This window comes from Notothenia rossii (genome assembly GCF_949606895.1).
Source record: "Notothenia rossii genome assembly, chromosome: 4".
Classification (NCBI taxonomy): domain Eukaryota; kingdom Metazoa; phylum Chordata; class Actinopteri; order Perciformes; family Nototheniidae; genus Notothenia; species Notothenia rossii.
Window position 1 is genome coordinate 82164692 of NC_136902.1, and position 11415 is coordinate 82176106.

The 11415-nt window shown below is 37.4% G+C and overlaps 1 protein-coding gene across 2 annotated transcripts in view; it reads left to right on the forward strand.

Moving 5' to 3' along the window:
* Positions 1-11415, forward strand: part of pde2a (phosphodiesterase 2A) — a 139866-nt gene that overhangs the window by 123186 nt on the left and 5265 nt on the right. For both annotated transcript variants that reach the window (XM_079678422.1, XM_079678423.1), the window contains exons 19-30: positions 950-1062; positions 3214-3291; positions 3400-3522; positions 3653-3723; positions 5262-5384; positions 5470-5557; positions 6074-6121; positions 6645-6719; positions 6839-6938; positions 8134-8246; positions 9476-9514; positions 9624-9730. In XM_079678422.1, the coding sequence (XP_079534548.1) occupies positions 950-1062; positions 3214-3291; positions 3400-3522; positions 3653-3723; positions 5262-5384; positions 5470-5557; positions 6074-6121; positions 6645-6719; positions 6839-6938; positions 8134-8246; positions 9476-9514; positions 9624-9730 (1078 nt within the window). The remainder of the gene's footprint in view (positions 1-949; positions 1063-3213; positions 3292-3399; positions 3523-3652; positions 3724-5261; positions 5385-5469; positions 5558-6073; positions 6122-6644; positions 6720-6838; positions 6939-8133; positions 8247-9475; positions 9515-9623; positions 9731-11415) is intronic.

Consider the following 11415-nt stretch of genomic DNA (forward strand, 5'->3'; position numbering starts at 1 on the left):
AAACACACACACACATTCTTCCACCTAACATACAAAAAAGTCACACGTTCTTTTTTTCTATCTAAACTTTGTCATCAAATTGGAATATCTGTAAAACTAATTTAAGCAATACCATTAATTGGGAACGTGTGCACACAAAATGTCAAGGAAAATAAGTTAAAACATGCAAACAGAGTACAAATCATAAGTATCCAAATAATCAGAAAAGACATAAATATATAGGTAGGTTGTAGTTAACATTTTGAAATGCCAACATCTCATTATTCTAGGTTAAAAGTTCGATCTAAAAAACATTCAGCTACTCTCGGACAGTCTTTTCAAGCAACTCGGTACATCATAACTAAATCTTTTTCTAATTTTCTTTTACAACATTTGGCAACATCTATTATCTTTAATTGGAGTTATCTGCCCAGTTACCCCCGAGGAGTCCAATTGAGCCCTAATAATGAAAGTGTGAGGCTGTTGATAATATCATATCAGATTCGGTATTTGCTCCTCTACAATACATTCCTCCTCTTCCTTTTAAAAAATGATGCTACATTTCCACAAAGGCTCTCTCTCTCTCAGAATAGCACAAAGAGTTGTTACATAACTTTCTTTGCTCCTAAATGTTAAAGTGCTGAAGAGGCAACTATTCTCAGTTCTATACGTTTCCATACTTAGACATCTCTAGAAAACTCTTTGGTCACGCTCCTGACTTTCGTGCTCCCGACTTCTTGCTGTATCTAAGTTCAGATTTTTCTTTTGTGCAATTCAGCTGCAGTGTCTAATAAATTTAAACGAGTGGCTCTATTTTATTCAACGTCTGTTCTGCACTTTTGAAGTCCTTGCCTTATTTTCCACTCTCTTCATCATCAACTCTCTCAATTCACAACCTCACTGTACGTCCCACCTTTATTTTCCTCTTCATCGGTACCTCTTCTCTTTTCTTTGAATCCTCATCTTTTAGAGGTGATTGGAGTCGCTGAGTTGGTGAATAAAATGAACGGGCCGTGGTTCAACCGCTTCGACGAGGACCTTGCCATGGCTTTCTCCATCTACTGTGGTATCAGCCTCGCTCATGTAAGTCTCTTCTCCGGCTGAAAGAACTGACACTGTATTCATTTTACATTTACTGCTCCGGCTTGTTCAATAGGCAACGACATCAAGTCATGGACAAGGCATTAAGTAGTTTGCATTAAAGTCATATGCTGCCTTTCACTTGTTTTTTATATGAGGAAACAGATAAGTCATGCTGTTAAGCAAGCTTATTAAGCATTGAGTACATATACTACACATTTACATATTAATTAACAACCTAAACGTCTGAGTTCATGGAAGACAGCTTCTATCACTTTTTTTTATTATCTCAGCAATTTAAAAGTGAATTAATGAAGCATTTCTAAGTGTGAAGCTGACAATTGAGCGGCCCGACCAAGCAAGGAGGCAGGGGCAGAACGTCCAAAATTATAAACCGGTGTAGGGCATTTATTAAATTAGACACAATGATTCACAACCTCAATCCTGCTAAACATGTGCACACCGTCACCAACCACAAGGATTTTATACCACACTACCAGCCCAACAAGAAAACAGTCCCTAAATACACACACAGACTAACAATACACAGGTGGGGGGGAGGAGACAACACAGGGCACCAGGTGCACACAATCAGCAGCAGACAAGGGGAAAGGGGAACACTTTCAGAATAAAACCAGGAAACAGAGACAGACAATTAGTTACATCAATTACATATATTCCCATGCTTCCTGTGCAATGTTTTTAGTGCTATATTACCCGTAACGGAGGCCGAGATCTTTCGGCCCAGAGATCTCCTCTGTTACACTAAGTTACACATTCTTCTTCATACTCATTGTAAACAATCCTAGCTCATTATCTCCGCTTGGTTTTGATAAATAGCTCACAAAAACAATGTAATGTATAGTATTGTAATCTCTGCAAATTACACAATAGTAACCCTTAACTAAATGTGACTGTGCGAGAGGAATTAAAGAAAAGTTTCTACAATAGGCTTTCACACTAGTGTACTAAGAGTCCCTTTGTCCTTAAAAGAGTGATAGGTCCTTTGTTAGTGCTGTCAGAGAGATCAATCCTGTCTGGGAAAATGGGATCAGTTCAGTGGGAGAGAAACGCTCATTCAAGGCGGAGCAGAGCAAAGCCTCCGGGGAAATGTTAAGAGATTCAGTCTGTGATGGAGCTGAGTGGCTTTTATGGCGTAGTTCAGAGGCACTGACTGCTGCAAACCCATTAACACACATTCAGCCACGCTGGTGTATGCAGGCCATGAAGACGATGATGAAGATGGGCTGTCATGATACGTTTTTTAAAGTTTGCATTGATTTGTTATCCTTTGCGAGTATCACAATTATCCAATATTTATTATCTTGATTAAAACACATGTTTTCATTCGCTGTTAAGCGTGTTTGCCGATAAAACGTTTTCATCATATTGTCATTACTGCATTTTTTACCAGAACGTAGTGGAAATGTTGATTTAAAAATGATTCAACTGGATTTATTTATCTTGCTTTTAAAGAATGCTGATAAGCAGTCACTCTTGATTTGAGTAATTTAAAGGATTTACATCTGATTTCTCATAATGTGCCAAAAGAAAGGCACTGCATTAAATATAGAGATAAAGAAGAGACCATAGAGAAAGGAAGGAGGGAAGGAAGGAAGTCTGAAGGAAAGGAGGAAAGGAAGTAAGGAAAGAAGGATGGTAAGAAAAGAAGAGCTGATAGTCATAGTACAGCAGTGATGAGCATTTCTGGTCCACCTTCATATTTAGCAGCTCTTGCAGTGTCCTCTGAATAACTGCAGATACTCACTGGTTTATCTATAAACTGTAAACATATTTCATATGAAAGCGTATTGCCTTCAAGGCAGCTCGTTAATATATATATTATTAATCAATGGTGTACAGTATGCTGTGACCGGTATCTAAAGGTTCAGCTGGATTATCTATAATAAGCAGGAGACAATGTTTTGACTGCTGCTTTTCTGAAGATATTCTTACAAATATTTGAAAAACTAGTGACAAAGTATAAATCCTGCTCTTATGAATGCCAAAGACCGAGTCTACCCAGTGCTATCTTTCAAAATTGAGAAAAAATGATTAGATTTCTAGCTTGCTGTATCTGAACTGTACATCGTACAGTAGCCTGTAATATGTGACACAACTGTTGGTTTATTATCAAATTGTTTGCTTCTTTAGTCTCTGCTCTACAAGAGAGTCCATGAAGCTCAGTTCAGGTCCCACTTGGCCAATGAGATGATGATGTACCATATGAAGGTAAAATCACTATTGTGCATCTCACTTACTCTCGCTCAGAGGCGTGTTTTATTTACTGACACTGTCCGTATTATTTACCCAATATGATTCAGTATGTGTATGTTGCAGGTTTCAGAGGAAGAGGTTACTAAGCTGCTGGTGACGGGGGTTGAACCCGTGCTGGAGTTCCACCCGTGCTTTGCCGAGTTCACGTACACACCTCGCTCACTCCCTGATGACACCACGCCACTGGTAAGAGACAGAGGTTCAGAGAAGATGTGATAGAAAAAAGAGAGACAACGGGAGATTAGATACACAGAGTGGAGGAAGCTCAAAGAAACAGAAACATTTGACTGATCCTGTTGTGTGTGTGTGTCTGCAGGGCATCCTCAGCATGTTTGAAGACATGGGTTTCATCAACACATACAAGATTGACCTGAACACTCTGGCCAGGTCTGACAACTCCATCAATTCATTGACACAATTTAAGATTCTGTGTGTATGAGTGTGTCCTCCAGTTGCTTTCAAATGTTATCTTACCTCATTATTTATTAAGAATACTTCCAGTTTTAGTTTTGTACTAGGTCCTCATTTTCCATCATTATATCACACAAACTTCTTTATAGATTGTTAAAGTTAAGTGCTTTTAGGTTTGATGTATTCTAATTATCATTGGTGTAATCATCCCGATTGCAGTGAAGCATACAAGATGTAAGAATTAGGAGTTCGTACTGAGTGATTACACGGAGTGTCTCATCACAGTGAAGCTCTACCTAATAAGTAATACTAATTTATTATAATATTAGGGTCAACTTAATATTATTGCTTTCCACAAACTTAATACAATTATGTGTAATCTGTTGACATAATACATTAGATTAAAATCAACATTTTTTCTGAACGGCTGAATATTTTGGTCAGAATTGATCAGTAGAGCTATAAATTCTTTGGTACCACTTAACAACAAGACTACCCTTATAAAAGGTTTACGAATAGTTTGTAATTCATTTATTAATTAGGTTGTGAACACTTTATAAATCATTACTAAGCTTTTACAAGACATGAGATAAACAGGGCAACTGTGAGCGGTTGCTTGCCAAATAGTGAGCCCACATTTATCTGTACTGCTAAGCCTTATATTGGCTACTTAGCTTACTTCATCTTCTTCATCAGCAAGCATCCTTGGTATCTGTTGCTCACTGAGTTGATTCTCACTAAGTAGCCAATAGAAGGCTGGTCATCTTGCCAAATAGTGAGCCTGTGTTGATGTTACATTACATTACATTAAATTGCATTTATCTGACGCTTTTATCCAAAGCGACTTACAATAAGTACATTCGACCAACAAAATACAAACTTGAAGAAAACAGAATCATATAAGTACATCAGGTTTCATAGAGACAAAACATTTGAAGTGCTACTCAACTGGCTTTAGATAAGCCAGTCCTTTGTTAAGTGCTTTGTTAATAATTGTATTGCTCTAAGTGGAGTCGAAAGAGATGAGTTTTCAGTCTGCGCCGGAAGATGTGTAAGCTTTCTGCTGTCCTGATGTCAATGGGGAGCTCATTCCACCATTTTGGAGCCAGGATAGCAAACCCACGTGTTTTTGCCGATGGGAACTTGGGTCCCCTCGCAGTGCGGGTGCAGCGAGCTGTTTGGCTGATGTATGAAAACTATGTTAGAACAGGTTTATAAATGGATCTTAATGATTAATAAAGTGTTTACAACCTAATTATTAACCTAATTATAAACCCTTTATGAATCTTGTATAAGGGTAGTCTTATTATAAAGTGGTACCCATTATTTTAATATACCGTTAACTTCAAGTCAAAATCGCTCCCTGTGTTGGGAGGTAGGAACATTTCCCGGTGCTGCGATTCAGCATTTCAGCAAAGTTACACATTTGTTTAAATTTAATTTTAAAATTTAAAATGTGCTAGATGTGGCATGCTGTGTTGTATTTGATAATAAAACTCCTGCTTTGGTGTCAGGTTCTGTTTGATGGTGAAGAAAGGCTACAGGGACCCCCCCTACCACAACTGGATGCACGCCTTCTCTGTCTCACACTTCTGCTACCTGCTCTACAAAAACCTAGGGCTATCCAACTACCTCGAGTAGGTGTAAAACGCTTGGTCACAGAAGTAGCAAAACGCAGTTGTTTTGATCGTTAACCCTCCTTCTCTCTTCTCTTTCTTTTAGGGAAATAGAGATTCTTGCTCTCTTTGTGTCCTGTATGTGCCATGACTTGGATCACCGTGGCACCAACAATTCTTTCCAAGTCGCCTCAGTAAGAGCAGAAATTATGTTTTAGCCTTTGTAGAGGGCTTACAATGAAGCGTTGGAAATGATAAAAAGGGGAAAGGGGTAATGAACCTCCTTAATAGAAAGTGTAGCAGAGCATCACTTTACCTGCAACATAAAAAAGGGCGACTACAAATGTAAATGTTTTAAGCTCAGGCTTTTAATATCAACAAATGATCATCGTCACGTCAGCGTCTCTCAGTCTGTGAATTCGCCCCAGTGAGATACTAAATGTCATTGTGTTATAAAAACATTTCGAACTGCTCCTCTGTAATCATGTTTAACCCTCCAGCACCTAAATGACGCACATACCAGCTCTTATTATGCAACAAAGGTCATCGTTTCAGCAGCTTCTTTTATGATTTTTCTTTTTCAATCTTTCATATTCAAGCTAAAAAGTAGAGTTAAAGGATGTTATCAAAGGATGTTGTTTCATTTGAATCAATATAATGTGTATACTGAAAGGATAGTGTTTCATTTGTCTATCTGTTTCCATTTTCAGCAATCGGTGCTGGCTGCTCTCTACAGCTCAGAGGGATCTGTGATGGAGGTAAACTCACAACCAGTTACATCACAGGGATGTGGGAGAGCTGACTGGAAACAGAGCTCAAACAACATGATGTGCCTGTATACAAATGTATTGTGAAAGGTCATGAATATATTAAGTTGAGAGGTGTTTTTTTGGTCCTTCCCATTTACACAAATGAGGAAATCAGAATATGAGAATCACCTCTGAATAAAAAGCAGTCAACAATACACTTAATATGACCTCACTTCTAATGAGCGCATTCGATTGTGCAATGTGTAGAATTAACTTTTGTAGAATTGTCCTATATTTGTTTGTTGCTTCCATTGTTGATGAACTTCAGTATGTGTGATCTACTAATATTGTTTTGTGCTGATACGACACCTAGTGGCCAAACTCAAACTTGATTTCCATGCAGCAGTGATGAGGCACTGGGAGGCATGTAAACTGGTTTTGCTTGTTGTATTGCAACCTGACTTAACATTCCTTCAGAAGCAGCGATTTTAAATGTACTTACTTTCCCCATCATGCTTTATGTGCCTCACAGAGACATCACTTTGCCCAGGCCATCGCCATCCTGAACACTCACGGCTGCAACATCTTTGAGAAGTTCAACAGGAAGGTAAGCTATTCAAATCTGACATTCGCAATGAACAAATGTCTCTTAATTATAATTCAAATGTTCTTGATTCTGCTATCCAGCTATGTGTAAGCTTAAGTGAATGTTGATGGTTTTTTTAGGATTATACACGAATGCTGGATTTGATCAGAGACATCATTCTGGCTACAGACCTGGCTCACCACCTACGCATTTTCAAAGACTTGCAGAAGATGGCTGATGGTACGCCTCAGTAGTTCAGTATGCACAGACACATCTCTACTTTTGCTTTCAACTCACAACCATGAAAAGCAAAGGGAGGCTTTGTTCACATTTTTGGTGACAACAAACCAAGATTTTTCAATTTCTCCTCAAAAAATATGGGCTGATTTCTTAGGTGAAAAAATGCCAATTAAATACATGTTAGGAAACAAGTAGAATAACAACAATTGAAATCGTTTTTGGATTAAACAAGTAAATCAATATAAGTCCATTTTGACGCAAATAAAACAAGACGGACTGTGACATTATAAACCAATTTCCTCTGCTGGCTCCCAAGTCGACCCAACACAAAAGGCTCATAATGACTCTAGTTTTTCAGTTTTATTTTTCCTGGATCTGAGGGTCAAACTTGCAGCATTAATCACTAACAGGCTTAGTAATCCTATATTTTTATTGGACTATTTACCCTTTTGAAAAGGCACTTGCTTACTGCACTCTTACATAAAATAATTGGCTGTAACCTCCTGGCCAGCAGTTTGCTACGCCTGAATGCAAACAATTATAAGTTATCCTGAGTGAAAGTCTCTTCTGTTGAATCATCGTGAGCTGTTAAGTAACTAAAACGCTTCTAAATGACTTACTGAATGCCTTGCACCACAGTGTGTCACTTGTCAATTATGGATGAAAAATAGTTTAACCCAACACAGAATGGAAATATACAGTATTAAGATACCATTGAAGTATAATTTCTCCTTACCAAATCCACAAATTGCCTTGACCTAAAATTCGATGTGGTACATTTTTGAGTACATTAAAATGCAATCAGTTTTGAAAAAATAAATATTAATCAGTTAAATGTCTTAAATCCTACTGAGGTGTGATGAACTCTAGAGTTATTACCAGTGGCTTTCATACGTTCTTCCAAAAGCTTTCATGTTAATACAGTATGCCTTTTAGTCATGTATTCTGTACCTGCTGTGTTTATTTATTTATTTTATTTCATTATCTTTGCTTTTTATGCCTGTTTTTAAATGCCATTTAATAATGTGTTTATGCTGTATTTGTTCTTAAATGTCTTTTGTTTTTATTTTGTAAAGCACTTTGAATCGCCACGTGCTGAAAAGTGCTATATAAATAAAATTGCCTTGCCTAGTTAAAATGTATGTCTGCTAATGCCGTTAAAATAGAGTAACTATTTTGCATGTGTGTGTTTCAGATGGATACGATCCAAAAAACCGCAACCACCGCTCCATGCTGCTGTGCCTCTTGATGACATCGTGTGACCTGTCAGACCAAACTAAGGGCTGGAAAACCACTCGCAAGATTGCTGTCAGTTTATAGTCTCTGTCCACACCAATGTCTATATTTTAAATTATAATGACATATGTAACCGCACATATAGCTGAGTGTGTTGTTGATGAACTTGAACACAAACAGATGATTTTTTTGCATACGTCCATCTATCATAACTTTAGAGAGTCCTGTTTATGTAAAAGAAAACAATATATGAATCAGAAGGCAGAGTTTTGGTCCTATCCTGTGAACAGCCTTGTATGTGCTTTGTGCTACACACTTTTACAAATATTCAGCCGTTTGTACACTCATGTACTGTATTTGTCTCAGTCCAGAGATTGCTGTTGTTTTAGTTCAATTATCCTTTTAATGTGAACAATGATTAATATTTAGTTATCAATGTATCACAACTTGCGAATTGCTCTGTCATTTCAAACAGTTTGTTGCAAGTTCATACAAAGAAAGTGTTGATGAAGTGAAAGGACTGCTGTAATGCAGTTTCAGAGCATTTATATCCTGTCACTATTACTCATGGTGTATATTACTCTATAATGTTATTGCATATCCTACATTCAGCAGTGCATTCCTTACATTCTCCATTTCCCAATTACTACACAGTAAATTGATGCATTTATGTGACGATAAGGATGAGAGATTCTTAGCTGTATTTTTGGAAACAACCTCTCTGTCTATGTACCCTTTATTCTCGATTCTGTGAAACTCCATTTTAGGATTGTGCTTAATCTTTGTCTGCCTTTCCAGTAGCAAAACCCCCCTGACCCTTGTCCTAAATCCTACACCCTAAACCCTAAATCTCCAAACACCTACAGTACAGCAAATTCACTATAATCCTTTCTCCCAAAACGGAAGCACATTTCTTACGCTGTTTAATACAAGCTCTGGTCTATTTTGGTCTCAATTGGTACTTTATTTTCTCAATGGCCAGAAAAGGCTTGGGGATTAACAAAAAAGCAATTTCACAAAATAATTAAATGTGATGATGAGAAATGAAAAATGATTCAGCAAAGTCAAATTAAGGTTATATTTGGATCAAATATTGAATACTTGTGTTTATTTTTAAAAAACAAACATGTAAACGGAAAATTGGTCTGTCCCTAAAATATATAATTAAGGAGGATTCCAGTTGATATTTGCTACTTTATTCTGAGACAATTCATAACTATATTTAATTAAGCTTTACCAACGTCACCATGAATATGAAACCATATTAACAATAACAGATGTCTCTCTGTTTGTGTTCACAGGAGCTGATTTACAAAGAGTTCTTCTCTCAAGGAGATCTGGTATGTGCCAGTGTACATGGCCTGTTGAATGTTAAATCATTTAATAAGTATCTTAAGTGCTTGGTGTTTTATACATTAGAAGGCTCATTACTCGTGTCTGTTCGTGCAGGAAAAAGCCATGGGGAACAGGCCCAGTGAGATGATGGACCGAGAGAAAGCATACATCCCCGAACTACAGATAAGCTTCATGGAACATATCGCCATGCCAATTTACAAGTACGTTTAACATCCCACCTCTTCCCCTGAACCCTTTTATCTCAAACTACTTTGTATCAGGGGAAGGACTGACCTTTGTCCCAACATTGAAATTATTGAACAAAGGGAGATAACTGAAAGTATGAATCTCATTTCAACACGAACATATATAACTTTAAACTGGATTTGGATTGTCTTCAGTGAAAATGTGTTTTTGATCATTTAAAGCTACTCTAATCAAAATAAAGATAATGATTTACTGTACAACTGATCAATGAAAAACCCACTGATAAAAAGCACTATTCTCCCTGAGCTTCACAGACCATAGCTTCCTTTAGCTCATTGTTATGGTTTTATGACCCCACAGTTTTACAGCTCTCGAAAAAACAAACTCACTGTTTTCCACCCAGCCACAATCAAACAGCTGACACACCGACGTGTTGATGAAGACAGATATTTCCCTGTGGAGCAAGAAAGACCTGAAAAGAGAATGAATATTGTTCTGACATTCAGCCAGGCAGGCGGCCAGAGACTCCAAATTAATGATAATTTTGCTCGCTGTCTGCTTTGTTTTGTAACATGTTCGCCATATTGACTTGATAAGTGACATTGTTTTATGTGGGACCTAATGCACTTCCCCAAAGTAGCCACAAATTGGATAATACAGGTTTAACTAAATTAGTGCTGTACACTATAGATCACTGTTAGAAATAAGATATGCAAGACATTAGAGTAAGATCAGTCTTTGCCACTTGAAATAAGCAACCAAAGGCAGACTACAGTCTACAGCCAGTGAGTCAAAAAAGGATAATACAAACTAGAAGGGCACTCTGAGAGCATAGACCTTTAAAAAGCCTAAAAAATAACCCCGTAATTTGGATCTACTCCAAAATGTAAAGAGCTCCTTCACTGGCAAATGCTACAACCTTTCAGCAAAACCAAGAAACTAAACCAAAAACAAAACCTTCTTCCTGGATGTAAAAAATTACATTTTTACCTTTTTCCGAATATGAATTGACGTTAAATGGACTGCGTTTATATATTGCTCTTTCCGGTCTCATGGCATATACAATTCAGCGTTCACTCATTCACACACACTCGTACAGAGGCTGCAATACAAGGTGCCAGCTGCTCAGGAAGACCACAATAAATACTTAGTTTTCCCGAGGTACTTGGGTTTATGACATGTGCTTGATTTTAATATGAAATAAAATAAAAGATACAAAAAATAGAATAAACCGTTTTGAATTAAAAAAATGTTTACAAATGTGCGATAGAGTATCAAATAAAGTAAAGTTATTTGTTGTACAATCATTAAAAGTTCAAATTAAATGTGCAATAAAAGGCAAAATAAAGTAAAATAGATGTTTATATAAACATTAAAATATGAAGTAAAAGTGTGCACATTTTACTACAATATATACCAGGCATCCTCAAAGTCCGGACTCCGGTCCGGATCCGGACCGAACGACAACTGTCTCTGGACTCTGAGCGAAATTATACTTTTCATATGTATTATCTGTATTATCTGTGTTATTTTTGAGACAACGCAACGAGTCAAAATTCTCCGCTGTGTACAAACAGCGCTCTATCTGTCTGTCTGTCTGTGTGTGTCTGTGTGTGTCTGTCAATGCATTGGTCCAATCACATTCAGCATCCCGTCAGCGTTTTTTCCCCCCCACCAACACTCTGCGAATCAGAGGCAC